At 35.1% G+C, this 25,940-nt stretch overlaps 1 protein-coding gene across 7 annotated transcripts in view; it reads right to left on the bottom strand.

Moving 5' to 3' along the window:
- BCAS3 (BCAS3 microtubule associated cell migration factor) overlaps window positions 1-25,940 on the bottom strand; it is a 593,075-nt gene that overhangs the window by 450,991 nt on the left and 116,144 nt on the right. For all 7 annotated transcript variants that reach the window (XM_078064169.1, XM_078064164.1, XM_078064176.1 and 4 more), the window contains exons 8-9: window positions 12,498-12,605; window positions 9,327-9,403 (exon numbers count right to left, since the gene is read on the bottom strand). In XM_078064169.1, coding sequence (XP_077920295.1) covers window positions 9,327-9,403; window positions 12,498-12,605 — 185 coding nt within the window. The remainder of the gene's footprint in view (window positions 1-9,326; window positions 9,404-12,497; window positions 12,606-25,940) is intronic.

The raw sequence follows: 25,940 nt of genomic DNA, 5'->3' as shown, positions 1-25,940 counted from the left end.
CAACCAACTGAGCCACCCAGGAGCCCCTAAAACAATTTTTTTAAAAGAAGAACTGATAGGGGTGCCTGGGTGGCTCAGTCGTTAAGCGTCTGCCTTAGGCTCAGGTCATGATCCCGGGGTCCTGGGATCAAGCCCCGCATCGGGCTCCCTGCTCGGCGGGAAGCCTGCTTCTCCCTCTCCCACTCCCCCTGCTTGGTTCCCTCTCTCGCTGTCTCTCTCTCTGTCAAAAAATAAATAAAATCTTAAAAATAAATAAATGAATAAAATAAAGAAGAACTGATAGATTCTACAACATAGATGAACTATGATTATCTATGTTCAGTAAAAGATACCAGTCACAAAAGACCACATATTCTATCAAGTCCAGAAAAAAACTATGAACACTCTCTCCAGAAAGACATATAAGCACATAAAATATTAAACATCACTTCAGGGATTTATTTGACTATCTTACAACTGATTAATGATCCTCTTAAAGTTCCATGAGCTTTCTGATTTATTTTTGCTTTATTTTTCATATACATAAACATATCATGAATTTTTTTAAAGATTTATTTATTTGAGAAAGAGAGACAGAGCGCATGGGGGAGGGACAAAGGGAGAGAGAGCATCTCAAGCAGACTCCCCACTGGGCACAGAGCCCAATGCAGGGCTCGATCTCATGACCCTGAGATCATGAACTAAGCTGAAATCAAGAGTCGGACACTTAACCGACTGAGCCACGAAGGCGCCCCAAACATATGAATTTAAGAGTACAGCCAGTGTGAGGTTCAGTGGGTAGGTTATTATGTGGTGAGGATAGGAAAATTACAAGTGATTTCATTGCACATATATTCACTGATTGTCCACTATGTACCAGGCACCTGCCCAGGCCATGAAATATAGTGGCAATATACAGATGGGAACCCAAAAGAACAGGGATAGATTTGACTTGAACTTGAACTGGGCTCAGATCTCACATTAACCTGCCAATCTCTCCTAATAAATATTACAAATTTGCTTCTAAACATTTTAAAAAGGAAACCTCCTCTTTCCAAAACTAAAAATAATTTTGCATTTTTAAGATCCTTTAAATTACTTTCTTGTAATTGTTACCAATCATTAACGTAAATGAAGAACACACATAATAACACTAAGAAATAGCATTAGGATGGTAAGGAATTTTCCTTTTTGAAGTTAAAAACAGGCCACTGGAAAGAGTTACTCACTGCCTAATCCTTTGGTCTCTCCAGAGACTTCATATCTAACTTTCAATTTAAGCACACTGGAAATGACTGCTAATGACATCTATCGGTGTTTGTCTTTTGTTTTCTCCATCATACATGGGTTTTGAATTTCCACATCAGACAGCTGCTCAAGGCCACCGTTTCTACACAGGCAAATACAAAGGTGTCTCCTTTCTCATCATACTGGCTGCGTTCCCTTTCCAGTTCTCTATCAGCTCTCTTTACCTGATCCTTCCACCCTTTGGCACAAATTCCCATGATGCTTTCTCTGATGGACACAGCTGTCTCTACTTATTTTACAGCCCCATCATTGTATTCATACATAACTGAGGCACTCACAATTGTATTACAAAAGAGCTTTTCAAACTACATTAGAAATCAAATGCCTGCACCATCAAAACAATATCTTCATTAAGTGGAGAATTTGTCATTCTTTGTGGGCTCTGGTCCTAATTCTTCAAGAACTAGAAACCAATCACTGGAGAAAAACTATGTGGCACAGGCAAATGGGCTACAACAAATGCTATTCTCAGTATGCCTACTGCCTCTGCAACATCTTTTTAGTGCCCCAGGCAAACTGGCTTATACACATGGGCTAGCCCAAATTCAGAGAAACACATAGAAACATGACTCGTTCCACCTGCTAAAAGTTTCAGTCTGTGTAAAGGAAGCGGGGGATGGGGGGAGATGCTGTAATTAAAGAAAAAGAAGCTTCTTTCAAGTTAGGAAATGGCTCATTTGTTCCTTGATCTTAAATATTAGGCTACACGCAATTTTGTTCAATGTGTTGATATAAATCACTTTAGGTGAAGCTGTATCTCAGAGACAGAAAGCTAAATTCCTTCATACAAATATTTGCCAAATATCATCAATCTTACCAAGCCTACGTCACTCACATAAATCCAATCTCTAGGGTTTTCCAGTCAAGTAAAATAATATGTAACTAACAATGAGATACTTCTTAACAGAAGTACCCCACTATAGGTTGGGGTATTCAGAGATAAAGGGGTTGGGAAGAGCTGTTGTGGAATGCTACAAGAGCATGAGGAGAGAAATCACAAACTTGTGTTGTTGTTATTGCTGCTGAGGCTTTCTCAACTCTGTGTTTATGTAAACTATATATTCAAGTATAATAGACATCCAGAAGCACCCACATCAACAAAGTGAACATATACATATATAAGCAGTACTGAAAACAAACAAACAAAACCCCAGGACGTTATAGAATCCCAAAAGCCTTCTCTCATATACCTTTCCAGCCCTCTTCTCCCAAGGCTACGAACTACCCTGCCTTCTGACAACTATACTAAACATTTGTCCTCAAAAGACATCGCTGGGTTCTAATACACAGTTTATCACACTTATTTCCATCTTTTATCCCCAGAAATGATAGTTGTACTTTTATACTACCCCATTTTTCAACATTTTAAGTAACATACATTTCAGATTTAATGAAATACACACTAAATAAATGTTATGGCATCCCCAAATCATGAGAGCCATTTTATAAATACTATACTGAAAGAAGAGGAGATAATCCTAATGGATCAGGAATTACTAAAAATTCACTTCTGGGGGCCTCATGCCACTTGACCAGGACTTACTAATAAAACTGTATGTCACTTATAAAGCACCTGAGTGACACTCATAAAGCATCCTTCCAGATCTCTTCTTCTTATCATGAACAATTCACAGAATACAAGAGAGCTTAATACTTTAATAACACTTATTTCAACTATTCAGTGGGTTCAGCAATGCAGAGGGAAGCATTTAGGACTACATGACAAAGATGTCCCAAAGGGGGCGCCTGGGTGGCTCAGTCGATTAAGCGTCTGCCTTCGGCTCAGGCCATGATCTCAGGGTCCTGGGATGGAGCCCCACATTGAGCCCCCGCATTGGGCTCCCTGCTCAGCGGGGAGTCTGCTTCTCCCTCTTTCCCCTGCCCCTCCTCATGTGCTCTCTCTGTCTCTCAAATTAAATAAATAAATAAATAAATGAATGAATAAATAAGATGCCCCAAAGGATATCAACTAAAAAAGAACAAAGGCATTAAGAAAGAGACATAATGACTCACTCTCCCATTCATTTTTATCAAACTTCACTAATAGTTTGTACTTGCTAAAGTCTCATAAAACAGAAGCTCCTATTCCCAAAAGGGGAAACACTCCAGATACTGGAGAGATACTCAAGAGCTGATGACTACAAACATATAATTTTCAAATTTCAGATTTTCTGGATTTACTCCAAAACAACATGTAGGAGAAACTTCACTCATATATGCATACATATATTCACTTCTTTAAATATCCACCAAACACCATTAATTTCCAGCTCAGACCTATATACCATTTTTCCTGGAGATCAGTACTGATCCTATATTAATAATTTTTTCCTCATCTGATGACTTTTAACAGAGTTGCACTACATTCTAAGCCATTTTGGCTAACTAAACATCTTGGAAAAGTACCATTGATGCTTTGAAACCAGAATATCATTGTGATAAATGTTTTTCATCTACAGCAAATTGAGTTTTATTCTTACAAGAAGCAAAAATAAAGATCAGTAATATTTTTAAGTTAGTTAGAACATAATGGATATATTATACTTTCCATGTGAACCTTACTTCCTTCATCCAAATCAAGCTAGATAACTTTGCTCTCAAGATCACTGACTAGTGGCAGAAACAGAACAAGTAAACAGAAAATGTGTACAATAACAGAGGCAAAGATTACATGTTATAAAAGTATTCCCAAAGGGTGTTAAGTAATAAAAGAGGTTTGTAATCAAATAAATATGGGAAATATACAAATGCAGTAAATAAATTTAAGCAGGTTAAAATGCTAGTCACCATTGCCATTTTCCAATAGAAGGCAGCGTTTCCTGAGTATATGTGACCAAGGCACCCTGATTCCCACAGCATGTTGAAGGTCTAGTGTTCTGCCAACAGACTTTGGGAACTGTTATCTTTGGGGACTTAAAAGAAGGCGAGGTTGTTTTATTTTATTTTTTTCTAAGATTTTATTTATTTATTTGACAGAGAGAGACACAGCGAGAGAGGGAACACAGCAGAGGGAGTGTGAGAGGGAGAAGCAGGCTTCCCGCGGAGCAGGGAGCCCAATGTAGGGCTCGATCCCAGGACCTGGGATCATGACCTGAGCCGAAGGCACACGCTTAACGACTGAGCCACCCAGGCACCCCAAGGCGAGGTTGTTTTAAGCTAAAAGTGTCAGGAAATAGTTCACATAAGAACTAATACAGACACTCAGCCAAGAAAGATATGCAGGATTAAGACATTCTGGGACAGGAGGGTAATGGTGTAAAGGCCAGTTCAGACAGGAAAACAAAGTGACAGTGCACTTGCAAAGAAATGAGAATAATGAATGGGTTCAAAGTAAATGTAGCGTAAGCAGCATGAAAAGGAATTGTAGAAATAGTTTACAAGGATATTGGATATTGATAAAGAAGGTTTTTGTGTGTGAAAAACCTTGGTAGTTCGGATGGTAAGAAATGTCCATGATACATTTCCCTGTTGTCCCAGGACATTTCTAGTATACGTGTTGACCAGACTTGATCAGAATTAAATTAAGTATGGCAGCTGTTCAAATCAAAAGACCTCAGTTTAGATGATAAATTATATATGGTCATTTGGAAATGATCTTTGGAAAGGTACAAATGAAAAAGTCTGTCCATGAATTGGTAATTGTTGAAACTAGGTAAGTATGTGGTGGTTCATTATACTACTATTTTCTTTAAATAACAGTATGTACTTCCCAAAATAAAAAAAAAAAAAAAATTCTTAAACGACATTCATAGGAGATGAAATAGTATTTCTATGGCATTAGTAATTTAATAAAACACAATATTTTCACATCACTCAATGTTTATCAAATAAGAAAAATCATTAAAAATCAAAAACACATTTAACCATTTTAAGGTGACTAAAAATTCATCTTCTTTCTGTAAGAAACTGGTAATTTCAAGCAAGAATGAAAACTAAGAAGAATACATACTCTAGTCGCTCTTCTTTGCTTAAAGATATTTTCATTCTTATTTCCACTATAAATGGTTTAATTGAGAAATTATAGTAAAATCTCAAGAATATATGAAATTTCCTTAATTTTGACAGTGTGCCACTTTCTATACTGATTCTGCCAACTGATTCAAGAGTTTTATGTATTTGTTTTTTTTTTTTTTGTCAGAGAGAAAATCTGTAAGTTCACCCAAGTTAGAACATTCCACAAACAAAATTCTTCTATTGCAAAATCTCAAATTGCAAAATACTTCTCCAGAAAATCGGCAAATATTGTCAATGTACAAAAAACAAAGCTTTTTAAAAGATAAATTGTATTTATAGCCTACAGTATCATAGGTTTTTAAATTCTTATATGTAGGTCCTTATTCAAAGGGTTACATGCACCCCAATGTTTATAAGCAGCATTATCAACAATAGCCAAATTCTGGAAAGAGCCCAAATGTCCACTGACTGGTGAATGGATAAAAAGGATACACACACACACACACACACACACACACACACACACACACACACAGGAATATTACTCAGCCATCAAAAAGAATGAAATCTTGCCATTTGCAATGACATGGATGGAGCTAGAAAGTATTATACTAAGTGAAATAAGTCAGAGAAAGACAAATACCATATGATTTCACTCGTGTACGGAATTTAAAAAACAAAACAGATGAACATGAGGCGGGGGCAGGGGGAGGCAAGCCAAAAAACAGACTCTTAACTATAGAAAACAAACTGATGGTTACTGGAGGAGAGGTGAGCAGGGGGACGGGTTAAATGGGTGATGGGTATTAAGGAGGGCACTTGTGATGAGCACTGGGTGTTATATGTAAGTGATGAATCACTAGATTGTACATCTGAAACTAACACTACACTATGTTAACTAACTGGAATTTAAATTAAAAACTTGAAAAAAAATGAAACAAATACATTTCCATCACCTGTTAAATAACAGACACACGTTAGCAGAAACAAATTTCACTCATTTGTAAGACGTATACAATTAAGGATATAAGGTATATCTACATCATTTTATGCAAAATTTTATTAGACCATCTAAGCTTAAAAGTTACTATTATCATATATAATTTTGCTCATTTTCTCGAATAAAACATAGTACTCTGAAAGGTCTATTCTCATTCTAGTGTATCAAAAATATTACAAAGTCCGTGTCCTTCAAATCTAATTATAAATTCAATAAATAAATCTAGGATTTTATGCTAAGTGAAACAAGTCAGTCAGAGAAGAACAAATATCATATGATTTCACTCATATGTGGAATTTAAGAAACAAAACAAATGATCAAAGAAAAGAGACCAAAAAAAGACTTAAATACAGAGAACAAACTGGGAGAGGGGAGGAGGATGGGTGAAATAGGTGAAGGGGATGAAGAGTGCACTTATTGTGATGAGCACTGAGTCATGTATAGGATTGTTGTATTATTATATTGTACAGCTAAAACTAATATAACACTGTATGTTAATTATACTTGAATTTAAAATTTTTTTTTAAATCTAATGATTTTAAATTGTTCCTTTATAATAAAGCTTATTTTTTCTTTTAAAATTCTATCCTGGGTATTTAATTACTGAAAATCCACATTTTTTTTACTTATTTATTAAAAAAATCTACATCATAAATATGCTCTATAAAACAAAGACTTCTATTATTAACTTATTTATATGTATTAACTTCTCTTTAGTCACTGTAACAACTGACTTTATACCCAACATTATTACAAAGAAAGAAACAGATCTATTGACAAGTACGATACTACTTTCAGCCTAATGTTTAAATAAGGTTTAAACTTCAAAACATACATTGCCACTTAAATAAACTATCTTAACAAATAATGATTGGGATGTTTTTCCTCCAATTTTACACTCAGCTGAGGCAGCAAAAGCTATCGTTACGTTTTAAAAAGAAAAAAGAAAGTAACTCTAGGCTCCTAACCTTATTTTAAAAGGGAAAAGCAGCTACCAAGGAATACAGACTCTAAGTGTAAAATTAATACGGAGTCACAACAGAGATATCTGACTTTGCAGAAGCCAAGACACGCATATCTTTGATAAATGATGATGGGCAGAAGACCACTGATAAAATGTAGGATAAACACACTCAGAAAAACCTGGAATCTGAATCTGGCTGAGATGTTCATACTCTGTCCTGATTCACTGCTCTGCAGCCCACATACATAGAGGTAATAGATAGATTCATACATGGTTCCTTAGATACATTCTATTTCTCTAATTCTTTTAATTATAATAATGAGTAATATAAATATAGTGTAATATATTAATGCATAAGACCTGTATAAGAAGAATATGCTAAAACAGGCCATGAAATATCCAAAGGTGCCCATATTATGTATAAAATACATTTGTGAATGAAGATGTTATTAACAAAAATATGCTCCTCAAAAACTTTTTTAATTTCTTTACATGTAGATGTGACAATATAAGATCCTGCCTAATGACCTATATTTAATAATTATTAACCATAAATAAATTTCTGAGTATCATAAAGTCAATGATAGCTGTATTAATGTACTCATTTGTTCAAGAAATATTTAATGAGAGCCTACACTGTGCTAGTTCAATGTCCCAGGGGCTAGAGATATGAATGGTATACATTAGGGTTTGTGAGAAAACAAAAAATATCTCAATGAACATGATCTCCATTATTATCTTTGTAGATCTCCAAGAGACGATTATAAGCTCAAGAAGACAAATTGTCATACTACTTCTTCCTAGTCTACCAAATTATAAACTATACATTATAATGAATATATATATTATATATATATATATATATAACATTATGTGTTATATATCATATATAATGTATGCAATTACACATAAATGATAATGTATTAGTTCTATCTCAGGAACATGACCTGTTATCAGAAAGGATAATGTCTACTACCCAGGGCTTAATACATAGTAGATATTAGGTAAACACCTAATGAATAAGTATGTAAATAGCTGTGATATTTCAAGATCGACAACAATATGAGTTGGATTCCCTAGTTATAAAAAAACTGAAATCTGTTCCAACAAAACTATCTCTACAGCACATGCATAATCAGACTCTGAAAAAAAACAGCTAGAGCTTTGATGGAGAATTATAGAAGTTAACATCCAAGAATGAAAACTACTGTTTTGCTAGTGTGTAGTGAAAAACAAATTCTAGCATATGTGCTGCCGAAGCGAGCACGAAAAAAAATTCTAACTCCAGACTTTCTTTGGACTCCGCTCCTGCTGGAATCTCCACCCTGTTGGCCTGCCCTACAAATCTGGGACTTGCCAGCCCCTACAACTGCATGAACCAATTCCTTTCAGAAAAAGAACCAATCGCCCAATCAGTGAGTATGTATGTGGCTCCAGATTCCTGCACTTTCAAACAGTACTGGAAGTCATGGGAGGTGGAGTAAGAAGGAGGGAGAGAAAGAAAGACACAGGCACATTTCTCTAAGTTTCAAATCCCTCACGTATGATAATCCGTCATCTCTTCAAGTATGTTATGTTAATGAAGTAACTCAACAACAGCTTTGAAAGTATGACATGGCTGGGCGCCTGGGTGGCTCAGTTGGTTAAGCGACTGCCTTCGGCTCAGGTCATGATCCTGGAGTCCCGGGATCGAGTCCCGCATCGGGCTCCCTGCTCAGCAGGGAGTCTGCTTCTCCCTCTGACCCTCCCCCCTCTCATGTGCTCTCTCTCTCTCTCTCAAAAAATAAATAAATAAAATCTTTAAAAAAAAAAAAAAGAAAGAAAGTATGACATGGCTACATGAACCTAAATTAATCACAATTACTCAAGGAGAATATGTAAGGAGAAACTGAGGCAACACAGCACAAGCTTGCTCAATAACAGGAAAAAAATGTGTTGTGGGTTGTAAATACATACCATAAAATGAGAGTAGTAAGTAAGAGATCCACAAAAACACAGAAATATCATAACAATTGAATAACCACGAAATACTGATGTTACGATTACAATAAGTTTGCTGATTCTATCAAATAGCATAAACTCAAAAGCGTATTATAAGAAATAAACCAAGTTGATACATACTTGTGACAAAAAATTTTTTTGTGAAAGTACAGCTATCAAAGGCAGCAATTTTCTCCTGCAAGACTACAACGAGGATCCTAAAATTAGAGGGAAAAAAACAACAAAAATGTGAATGTGAAATTCTGTAAATTAAATCATTAAATTTAAAGAAGTATCTACCAATGCAATTTAGGCAAGAAACATCAGCCTCTTAAAATGTAAAAGTACAACCACAAAATCCTTACTGTAATCAAGAGAGACATGAATAGAAGAAGAAAAGTAACAGAACAAACTACAGCTCAAAACATTATTTTCCTCTAAATAAAATTTTATTTACATTCATTATAAATCAAATAAATCTATCTTCATTAGGAAGGTATGAAATCAATAAACTGCTGGCTATTTACTAAAAGTGTTTTTCCAGTGCTGGCTCAAAGTCATGGAATTAAACGCAAAATGGATTTATGTAACCTGTCACTTAAAATGATTGCTGAATTTCCCAACACAAGAGCAAAAGAAAGAAAGAAAGTAAACTCAGACAACTGTTATTCAGTATAATTGAGTCATTTCTGATTGACTCAATATATTAAAATTTAAGCAGGATATGTATGAACTATATTTCTCCCAAAGCCCAAGATTTATAAAAAATTGAGAAGTTAGTTATAAAATATTTTATAACCAAAATTTCTAAAATACATCCAAAATGAAGTTATTTTATAAATTAATATTTTGAGTACTTCTCTTTGCATAACATTAATGTAAAGACCCAAATTTCAAAGTTATTTTAATAATCAAATAAAAGATTATAATTGTTAAATATTTAACATACTCAGGGTATTTTTCCAAATTTGGGGGAGGTAAATCTGAGTAACAGATGTTAATGATGAGTGGGAAAAAAGAAAATGTTGTCTTTAACATGCATGCTTTATTAATCTTGTTCATTTGCTAATGCAGAACAAAATCCTTAACACAGTTGACAACACATAATAAATGATTCTGTCATGGCACTTAACATAAGAAACCAACCAATCATCAGACCCAGGTTAAAAGGCTTAGCGAATCCATAATAAGAAGGGGACAAACTCAAATGAGAGAAAATGCAGAGAGACAAACAGATATGAAAAGGTTTTCTTATAATCAAGCAGCCCCTCCCCATAATATAGTAACATACAAAATCATTTCCACAAAGACGGTTTAATTTATTACGAATATTGCTAAGTCCAGAAGACTGTACCTTACAGCTGATTTGCAAAAACAAATGAAGAATTAACCAGGGAGAATCAGAGTTGACATTTTATAGAGCAAAATCTAAGCAGTATCCTGACATCCACACAATAACTTTTCCTCTAACCTTTACCGCATCTGAACTCATGCAACTTCTAAATGGAAAATCAGTGTTTTAAAATTACATAATGTATCCAAATCAACAGATTTTTTTTGTTGTTGGAACATATCTTCAATGGTTTTTCTTTATGAACCTTAGCTACATCAACCAAATTTCCAGAGAATTTCATAATCACTTTTCATTAATGACATCTCATTTCATAAATCACTTTTATCTGCTTTTACTCCTACTCAGAAGTTTCACAATCATAATCACCTATGATGAGCACACAGATGACTATGAAAAGATTAACTGTATTAATTTTCAAAGTAATTTATATATGTTAAGATATTAAATGTGCTTATTATTTCACAGCTAAAATTAAAAGTAACAAACACAAAAATATTTGTTGTAAGAAAAGTTGACCTAACTGCATCATCCAGAAACACAGTACTTGGAACAAGTGCAGATTTACTGTAACAGTTTAAAAAAATAATGCAAGAAATACTTTTTTAAAAATTTAACTGCATTGTGTTTTTCTGTTTTCTAATATATTTGTGTATTTGTAATACAAGTAAATTATGACCTAAAAATCGTATTTGTACTTAATCTCCCTTTTCAAGTGTGTTCAATTTTCTGTTTGGCTAAATATGTACGTAATCTATTTTGTGGGAGCACAAAGAACACTTGAAGAAGAGCTTTCATTATATTTTCCCAGGTTAAATATATTACCCACTGGATCCACCCATTCAATAATATTGATTTTGAATAATTTGATGTGTCATTGGATAATTACATTATCCCAGCAATAATATTTCTGTTTCCTATAATTTTGAGTTTGATATTATTTGAAGTATAAATATGCATAATAATTAGATCTCCACTATGAACTGCACACTATCACTGAACAGCTTTTCTTTGTCCTAGTTCATGTTTTTGTACTTGAATTCAAAGACGTTTATCATTAGTATCAAAGCCCACATGTTCTTGTAGTTTGTATTTGTCAGGTATGTCTTTACCCTCTTTCTATAGTCAACCTTTCTGAGTCATTCTTTGAATCTCTTTAAAATCTAACCTGAGAGACTTTTATTACAAAATTTATTTTATATTGACACAGCATAAATTACTGTGTTTTCCATGTTCCATGTGTTTGCTTTTTGATGAGATGTAAGATTTACAGTTTCCATCCATGACCTCGATCAAGACATTTACCATTGCAGGGCTGCAGTTTTCTCAAATGTAAAAGGAAGTACTGAGTAATAGCAGATCTTTAAAGCCCCTATCTCCGCTAATGTTCAATGGCTATAAATTAATTCTGCATTATTGTTAGGTCAGGTTCAACCCAGATCTGAGTTTTCCTAGAGATATCAACAAAATAGATTTTAAAGAAGGAAAATCTATCTAGTCCATGTTTTAGCTCTACTGTGAAATAACAATATTTAAAAGTCATTTTTATTGTTCAGAATATGCTTCATTTTGATGAATGCTAATAGGAAAGTTATATTGCATATCATAAGCCACAGAAGCACAAACATTCTATCTATTAAAAAGTTATGTTATACATGTAAAAAAGTTCTTCAAAGCAATATTTAATCTTTGTACATTTGCTCAGATACTTTTTATTCTTTTCCATTTCAGTTTTTAAATGCTAGTTATGACTCACTAAACTTAATTCACTCATGGGTCAAGACTGGAAGTTTGAAAACATTCATTCAGAAATCTTAACAGTTACTCCATTTGGCAGAATTCAGAAGGTATTTTGTGACTTCTTTACAAGATAAGTCAACGATGGTAAATAATACTAGTAGAGCTCTACCTGCCCAGGAGGTATCTTACCTTGAACAAGAATCACAGGGAGAAATTCTTACCGTTTGTTGCAATGGAGATCATAGATAGGTGTTTTAAACTGAATAGACTTGACCATCTCCCCAGTACGAAGTGAATAGAGATCTACACAACAGTAAGGTGGACTTGTGCTAAAAAAAAAAAAAAAGACAAGCGCCATTATTTTTTTAAAATGTGGGAGGGCCAGTAAACATTTTCAATGATTCATTATATATTATACAGTGGTTAACTGAACATAACAAAAAAAAATTAATGAAAATTTTAAAAAGAACATGAATTATTCATATGGATATGAATAAAATACATGGATGATCAATAAAAAACTCTACATTTTCTTATTAACATGACGTAAAGCCCCTAATTAACAAGGAAATTGATACGAACTATTAAAAAAAAATCATAATATATCTCAATTAACTCATTTCAGAAATGCAAAATTTGGGAAAAAGAAAATGAAACTCACTCACCAAATTATTACTATAGAAAAGAAAAAAAATCATGAGATTTTTAATAAATCTTAATAAAGGCAGAGAAGTATCTGATACTTAAAAAATTGTTCACCATAAGAAACATTTCATTAATCTGATCAAGTACAGCAACCTTAAAACTAATAAAAACTATCAATCATATGTAATGGTAAAACACTGAAAATCGTCACCCTAAAATCAGGAACTAGACAAGAATACTCATTATCAAACCACATATACTCAACATAGTATGGAAGGTCTTGTGCATAAGGCAAGAAAACAAATTACTATACGGAAGAAATAAAGCTGTCATTATTTGCCAAGAACTTGACTGTAAGTATAAAACTCAGTAATACAAATATGTATGTCAAAATATACATAAAGACAACCCCATAATAGGGGTGCCTGGGTGGCTCAGTTCGTTAAATGTTTGCCTTTGGCTCAGGTCATGATCCCAGGGTCCTGGGATGGAGCCCCACATCGGGCTCCCTGCTCAGCAGGGAGTCTGCTTCTCCCTCTGCCCCTCCCCCCATTCATGCTTGTGCTTTCTCTCTCTCTCTCTCTCTCTGAAATAAATAAAATCTTTAAAAAAAAAAAAAAGACAACCTCACAATAAAGATGAACCATTAATATATGGATTGTTAATATGGGTTGTTAATTAATTGATATATCAATTTACCCGGGTCACTAATACAACAGCACCTGTATTTTTATAAATTAAGCACAAACCATTATAAAGTGAAATTTTAAAATATACATGTTGAATATATGAATATACTGAATATCTTGGAATAAATCTAAGAGTTTGACATATTTACACAAAAAGAAACAAAACAAAACAAAGCAAAATAAACTGAAGTATATACCATAGGCTGACAGACTTTCTAAACTGATACAGTTCTACCCTAATAAAAAATCGAAGAATGAGACCTCATTCTAAAATGTATATAAATATGCATTCCACATGATCAGACTTATATTGGAAAGGTACAGTAATTAAGACACTGGGTTCTTGACACTAGAACAGATAAAGAGATTGATGTTTCCATCTTAACAAAGTAGGAAAAGGAGAGCAAGTTAAATCCAATAGAAGTACAATGAGGGAACTAATAATACAATATGAAATGGAATGAAAGTGGAGTAAGCAAAAGAAAAAAATCTATGGAACTAAAACCTCGTTTTCTGAAACCAATCTAAACCAATCTATAAAGAAACAATCTGGGGCGCCTGAGTGGCTCAGTCGGTTAAGCGTCTGCCTTCGGCTCAAGTCATGATCCCAGGGTTCTGGGATCGAGCCCCACATCGGGCTCCCTGCTCAGCGGGAAGCCTGCTTCTCCCTCTCCCATTCCCCCTGCTTGTGTTCCTGCTCTGTGTCTCTGTCAAATAAATAAATAAAATCTTTAAAAAAAAAAAAAAAACAATCTGAATATCCCAGTATCTATAAAAGAAACTGAACTCATAATTTAAAACTTCTCACAGTGAAATCCTCAAAAATGGCTTCATTTGTAAATTCTATCCATCATTTAAACAAAAATGTTTAGATACCCTACTAAATAAAAACTTAAAAAAATAAGTAAAAATAGAACTATCATCCAGCAATTCCACCTCTGGGTACTTATAAAAAAAAAAAAACACTCAAAAAGATGCACTATGCACTGCCATGTTCATTGCAGCGCTATTTACAACAGCTAAGACATGGAAGCAACCTGTGTCCATCAATGGATACGTGGATAGAGAAAATGTGTTAGATACAGATATAGATATGCAATGGAATATTATTCAGGCATCTTATATTAAAAAAAAAAAAAAAGGAAATCTTGCCGTTTGTGATATGGATAGACCTTGAGGGCATTATGCTGAATGAAATAAGTCAGACAAAGACAAATACTGTATGAACTCACTTATATGCAGAATTTTAAGAAACAGAAAACCTGAACTCTTCAATACAGAGAACAGACTGGGAGTTGCCAAAGGTAAGGGTAATGCAAAATGGGAAAAGATGGTCAAAAAGAACAAACATCCAATTATAAGATTAACAAGTCCTGCAGATGTAATGTACAGCATGGTGACTAGAGTTAACAATCCTGTATTATATATTTAAAAGTTGCTAAGAGAGTAGATCTTAAAAGTTCTCACCAAAAGAAAAAAAATGGTAACTGTGTGGTGACGAATGTTAACTAGACTTACTGTGGCGATCATTTTGCAATATATACAAATATCAAATCATTATATCATATACCTGAAACTAACATAATGTCATAGGGCAATTATATCTCAATTTAAGGGGAAAAAGGTATTATGATACTGGTCTGAGCACAGACATATAGGTCAAGGGAACAGAATAGAGAGTCCATAAATAAACTCACACATATGGCCAAATGATTCTCATCAAAGGTACCATATAATTAAGTGATGAAAGAACAGTGTTTGAACAAATGTTGTTTTTAAAAAATAGATATTTGCATGGAAGGATTTAAAATTTCCCCTAACTTATATACAAAAATTAACTCAAAATAGATCACAGTCCAAGAACATAAGAACCAAACATAAGGACCAAATAGCTTCTAGAACAAAATTTAGGTAAAAATTGCTTAAACAAGAAAAAGAAAGCATGAACACAGACATAACTGACAACCCAAAATTATCAAAATTGACAACTTTTATTTTTTAATATAGATATTTAAAAATGAACAAGCAAGTCCCATATTGTGAGAAAATATTTTCAAAAGATGTATCTGACAAAGGGTTTGTATCCAGAACATAAAAAAGAACTCTTACCACTCAATAATAATGATACATACAACGCATGTTTTAATGGCCATAATATGTTGCAAGACACTATACCAAGATATACAGATAGCAACTAAGCACTTGAAAAGATGAAGTGAAATGCAAATTAAAACCACTAAACCACTAAGGGATACCACTACACTCACTAGAATGGCTAAAATTTAAAAGACTGGTAATACAAGAATGCAAAGTAATTAGAATGTCATACATTGCTGTTGGGAATGCAAAATGGTACAGTCACTTTGAAAAATAGTTTAGCAGCTTTTATACATTAAACGTACGCTTACCATATGTCACATCTAGGTAATTTGTTATTCATAATAAGACAACACTTAATGTAGATCAACAGGTGAATGGATAAATATACTGTGATATACTGAAGCAAGAGAATATTACTCAGCAATTTTAAAGAACGAGCTATCCATACAACAACATAAATGAATCTCAAAACCATTATGAAGTGGAAAAAGGCCAGATACAGAATTCTATGTACTGCATGAGTCCCTTTCCATGAAAAGGTAGAAAGGGAAAACTATAATTATAGGAAGCAGATCAGTGATTGCCACGGGGCAGGGAAAGAGGGAAGTGCCATGAAAAAATGTAGTGGATGATGGCAACATTGCTGTGTCTTGCTTATGGAGGGTCCTTACAACACAACTGTATACAACTGGCCAAACTGGAGGTGGGGGAGAACCTAATTAAAACCTGAACTTCAATCTCTAAAACTGACACAAGGCAAAAATTCTTTTCTTAATGTTCCCAAGTAATTAATCCAGTCCTCTGCTGAGAAGCAATGAGTTAATAATGAATGAAATCTAACATTTTGCCAGACCAACTGGGAAGAAAAAAACAGCCTGTCACCTTCAATTAGCAGCTCATTATAGCAACAGTACACTAGAAACTTGAATTCTGATCATTTCACTGGCATCCATACAATGTCACAACTGAGATTCTTCCTGCACAAAACTTTCAATAGAAGTGTAGAGTTGACCGAACGAGGCTTGGTAGAATTGAAAAATCTATTTATATATGGAAAAAAAAAAAACTCTTATTCAATGCCTAACAGAAAAAGATAATTCTTTTAAAACAAGAGTTTTCAGAAAGTCACACATCCATAAAGGAGTCATGCTATTTGCCAATAGCACAGTTATGTACACGCCTGACATATCCTTTTGTTTTTCTCTCTCTTTAAAAGCCTTGACTATTTCCCTGGGACACAGCAAGACAATCTTAATTTTCCTCATGGATAGGCTGATGAGAAAGCTTTCCAGGGCGCCTGGGTGGCTCAGTTGGTTAAGCGACTGCCTTCGGCTCAGGTCATGATCCTGGAGTCCCGGGATCGAGTCCCACATCGGGCTCCCTGCTCAGCGGGAAGCCTGCTTCTCCCTCTCCCACTCCCCCTGCTTGTGTTCCCTCTCTCGCTGTGTCTCTCTCTGTCAAATAAATAAATAAAAAAATCTAAAAAAAAAAAAAAAAGAAAAAAAGAAAGCTTTCCATAACATCAGCAGTATGTATGCCCCATAACAGAAAGGATACGTGTTAAACTAAAACTAAAATATATAGACATGAAATAAGCTTTTACTTTGCACTCTAATATGCACCAGATAGTGCCACAAGAAAGTTGTATGGAGAATGAGTCTTCATTAGATCTCCAGAACTCAAATGGGTTAACATTTTTACAGGTTTGTGTCTGACATTAAACATAAAGCTATCACTTAACTTTACAATAAACCTGATTAATTCCTTAAGAAAAAAAGTTCCACATAGAAATGTTGAGAGCCAAATTTAAAATGTAACTAAATATATTGCAAGCAAACACCAGAGGTTGGAGAGAAAGGGGGAATGATGCAATCTGTATTATTAAATGGTTGGTTCAGGAAGTCTAACTTGTGGCCCCAGCACGTCTGTCTTTCCAATACATAGATATCAACATGCATAGTATAAAGTTCTGTTGTACTTTTCATGATAAATATAAAAAGAAATAAACACAAATGTCCTTAACTGACCTTCTCTTTACCTAAGTAGCTTGTTTTATGGTGAGTAACCAAGAATATAAGCTGAGGGGCGCCTGGGTGGCTCAGTTGGTTAAGCTACTGCCTTCAGCTCAGGTCATGATCCTGGAGTCCCTGGACCGAGTCCCGCATCGGGCGCCCTGCTCGGCAGGGGGTCTGCTTCTCCCTCTGACCCTAACCCCTCTCATGCTGTCTCTCATTCTCTCTCTCTCAAATAAATAAATAAAATCTTTGAAAAAAAAAAAAAAAAGAATATAAGCTGAAAAATTTTGTATCAGAATAATCTGTTACCTATTGTACCCACGACCTATACCCATAAGGGAAATTATTAAGCTTTTCTTAGGGAGGGAAAACTCTTTCCACAGCCAATGGGACAGTATTTACACAGTTCATTCATTTCAGTGAAGAGTGTTGATGAGAACTATTTGAAGGGCAAATTTTTTAAAAAGTTTCCATTATTGAAAATGCAATGGTTAAATTAAGCAGTAAGGAACTATAAAACAAAATAGATTTCTTAAAAGAAAAAATAGTGATATGTTAAGAAAGAAAAAAAGAAGAAGAAGAATGTAGCAGGAGGGGAAGAATGAAGGGGGGAAAATCAGAGGGGTAGACGAACCATGAGAGACGATGGACTCTAAAAAACAAACTGAGGGTTCTAGAGGGGAGGGGGGTGGGAGGATGGGTTAGCGTGGTGATGAGTATTGAGGAGGGCACGTTCTGCATGGAGCACTGGGTGTTATGCACAAACAATGAATCATGGAACACTATATCTAAAACTAATGATGTAATGTATGGGGATTAACATAACAATAAATTTTTTTAAAAAAAAGAAAAAATATTGAATATATTATAAATATAGAAGTTAAACAAGAAAACACTAAACATTTCCATCTAAATACCTTGCCTACTTCAGTATTTCTTACTTTCTCTGTCATAATTTTCATCACATTAAAAAATGTTGTTAATATAAATATATTTAATAACAATTTTTTATTTTTAGAGTTTTTGCTTCACAGCAAAACTGAGTAGAAGATACAGAGATTTTCCATATACCCCTCCCACCATTCATGCATAGACTACCCTTTATCAACATCCCCCATCAGAATGGAATGTTTGCTATAATTGATGAACTTACAATGACATATAATCACCCAAAGTCCACAGCTTACATAAGGGTTCACTCTTGGTGTTGTACATTCTATGGATTTGGATAAATTTATAATGACACATATCCAACATTATAGTATCATAAAGAATAAACTCATTACCCTAAAATTCCTGTATGCTTTGCCTATTCATCCTTCTTTCAACCACCCTGGCAAACACTGATCTTTTTACTATCTCCAGTTTTGCCTTTACCAGAGTAGAGCTGAAATCATAGAGGATGTAGTCTTTTCAGACTGACTTCTTTCACTTAGCAATATGCATTTAATTTTCCTCCATTTCTTTTTACGCTTGATAGCTCATTTTAGTCCTGATTAACATTCCATTACCTGGATGTACCACAGTTTCTTTATCTATTTATCTACTGAAGGATAACCTGATTGTTCCACGTTCTAGCAATTATAAATAAAGCTAATATAAACACCTGAGTGCACTTTTTGTGCAAATATAAATTTTCAACTCCTTTGGGTAAATACCGAGCAAGGTAATTTCATGAATCATATGGCAAGAGTTTAGCTTTGTATGAAATTGCCAAAATGTCTATCAAAGTGGTTTTACTATTTTGCATTCCTACCAGAAATGAATGAGAGTTCCTGTTGCTCCACAACCTTACCAGCATTTGACGGTATCAGTTTTCTGGATTTTGACCATTCTAATAGGTGTGTAGCGGTATCTGATTGTTGTTTTAATTTGAATTTCCCTGATGATATAAGATATGGAGCATATTTTCATATGCTCAGTTGACATCTTTTGCCCAATTTTTAATCAGGTTTTTCATTTTCTTATTGTTGGGTTTTAAGAGGTCTCTATATATTTTGGATAACTGTCCTTTGTCAGACATGTATTTTTCAAGTGTTTTCTCCCAGTCTGTGTTTCATATTCTCATTCTATTGACAGTGTTTTTGAAGAGCAGAAATATTTTAGTGATATCCAACTTTTGTTCAGAAAATTGAACCTGTGAAATATAGGATAAACCTCAGAAACATTTCCAGAATGAAAAGGAAATGAATAAAAGGGATGAAACAGAAAAGAGCAGATAAAAAGAACTAAACATAGAGATTCAATTAATGGAAATACATTTTTTTTTAATTTTATTATATTATGTTAGTCACCATACAATACATCATTAGTTTTTGATGTAGTGATCCACGATCCATTGTTTTCATATAACACCCAGTGCTCCACGCAGTACGTGCCCTCCTTAATACCCATCACTGGGCTAACCAATCCCCCCTCCCCCCTCCCCTCTAAAACCCTGTTTGTTTCTCAGGTCCATAGTCTCTCATGGTTCATCTCTCCCTCCAATTCCCCCCGCCCAATTTTCCCTTCCTTCTCCTAATGTCCTCCATGTTATTCCTTATGTTCCACAAATAAGTGAAACCATATGATAATTGACTTTCTCTGCTTGACTTATTTCACCTAGCATAACCTCTTCCAGTCCCATCCATGTTGATGTAAAAGTTGGGTATTCATCTTTTCTGATGGCTGAGTAATATTCCATTGTATATATGGACCACATCTTCTTTATCCATTCATCTGTTGAAGGGCATCTCGGCTCTTTCCACAGTTTGGCTATTGCGGACATTGCTGCTATGAACATTGGGGTGCATATGGCCCTTCTTTTCACTACATCTGTGTCTTTGGGGTAAATACCCAGTAGTGCAATTGCTGGGTCATAGGGTAGCTCTATTTTTAAATTTTTGAGGAACCTCCACACTGTTTTCCAAAGTGGCTGTACCAACTTGCATTCCCACCAACAGTGTAAGAGGGTTCCCCTCTCTCCACAACCTCTCCAACATTTGTTGTTTCTTTCCCTGTCCATTTTTGCCATTCTAACTGGTGTAAGGTGGTATCTCAGTGTGGTTTTGATTTGGATTTCCCTGATGGCTAATGATGATGAACATTTTTTCATATGTCTGTTAGCCATTTGTATGTCTTCTTCAGAGAAGTGTCTGTTCATCTTTTCTGCCCACTTTTTGACTTGATTATTTGTTTTTTGGGTGTTGAGTTTGAGAAGTTCTTTATAGATTTTGGATACCAGCCCTTTATCTGTAGTGTCATTTGCAAATATCTTCTCCGATTCTGTGGGTTGCCTCTTTGTTTTGTTGACTGTTTCCTTTGCTGTGCAGAAGCTTTTTATCTTGATGAAGTCCCAAAAGTTCATTTTTGCTTTTGTTTCACTAGGTTTTGGAGATGTATCTTGAAAAAAGTTGCTGTGGCCGATGTCAAAGAGGTTACTGCCTATGTTCTCCTCTAGGATTTTGATGGATTCCTGTCTCACATTGAGGTCTTTCATCCACTTTGAGTTTATCTTTGTGAATGGTATTAGAGAATGGTCGAGTTTCATTCTTCTGCATGTGGCTGTCCAATTTTTCCAGCAATGGAAATACATATTATTGAAGAAATTCTGCCTTAAGACTATAGCATCAATCCCCGCCTGATGTTTCCAGCCTACCAGCCTACACTATTTCACAGTAAGCCCCCACAATCATGTAAGCCAATACCTTTAAATGAAAATCATGTTGAATCACTGTATTTTATACCTGAAACTAATATAACACTGTATGTTAACTATACTGGAATTAAAACAAAATTTTTTAAAAGGAAAGAAAACAGTATTGCACTGTATGTTAACTAATAAAATTTAAATTAAAAATAACAAAATAAAATAAAGAAAAAATAAAATGAAAAAGAAAGAAAAACCATGTGTGTGAGTGTGGGTGTGTACACTGAATGATAAACTGGGTTATCAAGAATATAATACACATGCCCAGAGCTGGATGTTTGCTCAAAAAAGAACTGCAAAGACACGACTTGCATCTTTGGCTGGGCCTTTGAGTCTGCAACAAGCTGGAGATGAAGCCTAAGGCAGTGTTACAGATGCCATCACTTCGCACTCATGGACTATCCCAGCTCAGTACCAATTTGCAAGTGTTAGAGTTTTTATTTTTTTCTTGTTGGTGTCTGCCACTTAAGAAAATCTCTGTCAGGTCACTGCCTGACTGCCAAGATAACAGAGATTTCAGTAATCACATAAGACAATAAATATAGTCTTTACAAAAAGAGTTTGGAAAAGCCACTAAACAATGGGTGGATGCAGGCAAAAACAGCATAATCTGAGGAGGAGGACAATCTGATCTTCAGAGTTGCAGATTACAACATTCAAATGCCCACTGTTCAACAAAAAATTGCAAGGCACACAAAGAACCAGGAAAGTATGGCGTATTCACAGAAATAAATGGAGAGAAACACTGAGGAAACCCAGATATTGTACTTAGTATACAAAGAATTTATACCAATTGACTTAAATATCACACTCAAAGAGCTAAAAGAAAATACAGAGAGGAGGATAAACTAACAGATTGAGAATATCAATAAAGATCTGGGAATTAGGGGTGCCTGGGTGGCTCAGTCGTTAAGCGTCTGCCTTCAGCTCAGGTGGTGATCCCAGGGTCCTGGGATCGAGCCCTGTATCAGGCTCCCTGCTCCACGGGAAGCCTCCTTCTCCCTCCTCCACTCCCCCTGCTTGTGTTCCCTCTCTTGCTGTGTCTCTCTCTGTCAAATAAATAAATAATCTTTAAAAAAAAAAAAGATCTAGGAATTATGAAACAGGAACCACACAGAAATAATGGAACTGAAAAGTACAGTAATTAAAATGGAAAACACCTAAAGGTTTCAGAAATCTGAATATCAGAATAGGCAGAAGATAGAATGTGCAAACTTGAAAATAAGACAACTGAAATTACACATCAGGGGAAATTTAAAAAGAATGAAGAAAAATTAACACAGCTTACGAGCAACATTATAAATCAACTAAATGTAACCAACTTATAGAAGATTCCACCCAACAACAGAATACACATTCTTCTGAAGTGCACATGGAACATTCTACAGGATACACCATATGTTAGCCACATAACAAGTCTCAATAAATTTAAAAACAATGAAAACAAGCTTTCTAACCAAAATGGAATGAAATTGCTAATCAAAACCAGAAGGAAAACTGGAAATTCACAAATATGTTGAATTAAACAATAACCTCTTAAATAATCACTGGGCCACAAATATGTGGAATTAAATAATAAACTCCTTAACAATCAACACCACATTAATGGAATATGGGGGGGAGGGGGAGACACATGTCTGTCTCACCTGATAGAGAAAAAGCATTTTCCAAAATTCAGCATCCTTTCATGATAAAAACATATAAGAAATTAGGAATAAAAGAAAATTTCCAAATATGATAAAGGGCATTTATGAAACACCCACAGCTAATAGTATACTCAATGGTAAAAGACTGAATGCTTTCCCCCTAAGATCAGGAAAAAGAAAAGGATGCCCACTTTTAACACTGCTATTCAACATTGTACTGAAAAATCTAGCAAAAGCAATTAGGCAAGAAAAAAAAAAATAAAAAGCTCCTAAATTGGAAAAGAAGTTTCATGAACTCACTCTATTCACAGACAACATGATCCAATATATAAAAAATCCCCCCAAATCCACAAAATAATACTAGAACTGATAAATTCTGGAAAGTTGCAGGGTCCAAGATCAACACATATAAAACAGCAATTACCAATCCAAAAGAGAAATTAAGAAAGCAGTTCCATTAACAAGAGCAATGCAATCTCTATCAAAATTCCAATTTCTGCCCTTTTTTGCAGAAATGAAGCAAACCTAAAAGCAAATGGAATTGCAAGAGGCCCCAAATAGCCACACGTACTGAAAAAGAACAAACCTGGCAGACTCACATTCCCAACTGCAAAACTTACAACAAAGAGATTTTAATCAAAACACTGTGATACAGACATAACATCAGATATATAAAACAATGGAACAGAATTCAGATTCCAGAAATAATCTATGATCAATTAGTTTTCAAAAAAGGTGCCAAATCTATTCAACGGGGGAAAAAAGAGTATCTTCAAGAAATGGTTCTGGATAAACTGAAAGTCTACATGCAAAAGAATGAAGTTGGACTCCTATCTTATAACATAAATAAAAATTAACTCAAAATGGATTAAAGACCTAAATGTAAGATCTAAAACTATAAAACTCTTAGAAGGAAATACAGAGATAAATCTTCATGACCTTGGATTTGGCAATATTCTTAGATATGATACCAAAAGCACAAGCAACAAAAGAAAAAATACATAAATTGGTTTACATCAATACTGAAGACTTTTGTGCATCAAAGGACATTATCAGGGGCACCTGGGTGGCTCAGCTGGTTAAGCATCTGCCTTCGGCTCAGGTCATGATATCAGGATCCTGGGATCAAGCCCCATATCAGGCTTCCTGCTCAGCAGGGAGGGGTGTCTGCTTCTCCCTCTCCCACTGCCCCTCCCCTGCTCATTCTCTCTTTCTCTCTCTCAAATAAATAAAATCTTTTTAAAAAAACAAAAAAAGGACATTATCAAGAAAGTAAAAAAACTGGGAGAAGACATTTGTAAATGACATATCAGATAAAGGGCTAGTATCCAAAATCTATAAAGAACTTATCAAACTCAACACCCAAAGAACAAAGAATCCAATCAAGAAATGGGCAGAAGACATGAACATTTTTCCAAAGACATCCAAATGGCCAACAGACACATGAAAAAGTGCTCAACATCGCTTGGCATCAGGGAAATCCAAATCAAAACCTCAATGAGATACCACCTCACACCAGTCAGAATGGCTAAAATTAACAAGTCAGGAAAGGACAGATGTTGGTGGGGATGCAGAGAAAGGGGAACCCTCCTACACTGTTGGTGGGAATGCAAACTGGTGCAACCACTCTGGAAGACAGTATGGAGGTTCCTCAAAAAGTTGAAAATAGAGCTACCATACAACCCAGCAATTGCACTACTGGGTATTTACCCCAAAGATACAAATGTAGGGATCCAAAGGGGTATGTGCACCCTGATGTTTATAGCAGCAATGTCCACAATAGCCAAACTGTGGAAAGAGCCAAGATGTCCAATCAACAGATGAATGGATAAAGAAGATGTGGTATAATAGCCAAACTGTGGAAAGAGCCAAGATGTCCATCAACAGATGAATGGATAAAGAAGATGTGGTATATATATACAATGGAATATTATGCAGCCATCAAAAGGAATAAGATCTTGCCATTTGCAACGACGTGGATGGAACTGGAGGGTATTATGCTGAGCGAAATAAGTCAAACAGAGAAAGACATGTATCATATGACCTCACTGATATGAGGAATTCTTAATCTCAGGAAACAAACTGAGGGTTGCTGGAGTGGGGGGTGGGGTGGGAGGGATGGGGTGACTGGGTGATGGACACTGGGGAGGGTATGTGTTCTGGTAAGCGCTGTGAATTGTGCAAGACTGTTGAATCTCAGATCTGTACCTCTGAAACAAATAATGCAATATATGTTAAGAAAGAAAAAAAGAAGAAGAAGAATGTAGCAGGAGGGGAAGAATGAAGGGGGGGAAATCGGAGGGGGAGAAGAACCATGAGAGACGATGGACTCTGAAAAACAAACTGAGGGTTCTAGAGGGGAGGGGGTTGGGAGGATGGGTTAGCCTGGTGATGGGTATTGAGGAGGGCACGTTCTGCATGGAGCACTGGGTGTTATGCACAAACAATGAATCATGGAACACTAAATCTAAAACTAATGATGTAATGTATGGGGATTAACATAACAATAAAAAAAATTAAAAAAAAAAAAAAAAAAGAAGATGTGGTATATATATACAATGGAATATTATGCAGTCATCAAAAGGAATGAGATCTTGCCATTTGCAACGACGTGGATAGAACTGGAGGGTGTTATGCTGAGCGAAATAAGTCAATCAGACAAAGATATGTATCATATGACCTCACTGATATGAGGAATTCTTAATCTCAGGAAACAAACTGAGGGTTGCTGGAGTGGTGGGGGGTGGGAGGGATGGGGGTGGCTGGGTGATAGACATTGGGGAGGGTACGTGCTATGGTGAGCACTGTGAATTGTGCAAGACTGTTGAATCACAGATCTGTACCTCTGAAACAAATAATGCAATATACGTTAAGAAAATAA

Source organism: Halichoerus grypus, chromosome 2, assembly GCF_964656455.1.
Source record: "Halichoerus grypus chromosome 2, mHalGry1.hap1.1, whole genome shotgun sequence".
In the NCBI taxonomy this organism is placed as follows: Eukaryota; Metazoa; Chordata; class Mammalia; order Carnivora; family Phocidae; genus Halichoerus; species Halichoerus grypus.
The sequence above is the reverse complement of the archived record's forward strand: the minus strand, read 5'-3'. Positions and strand labels throughout refer to the sequence as shown.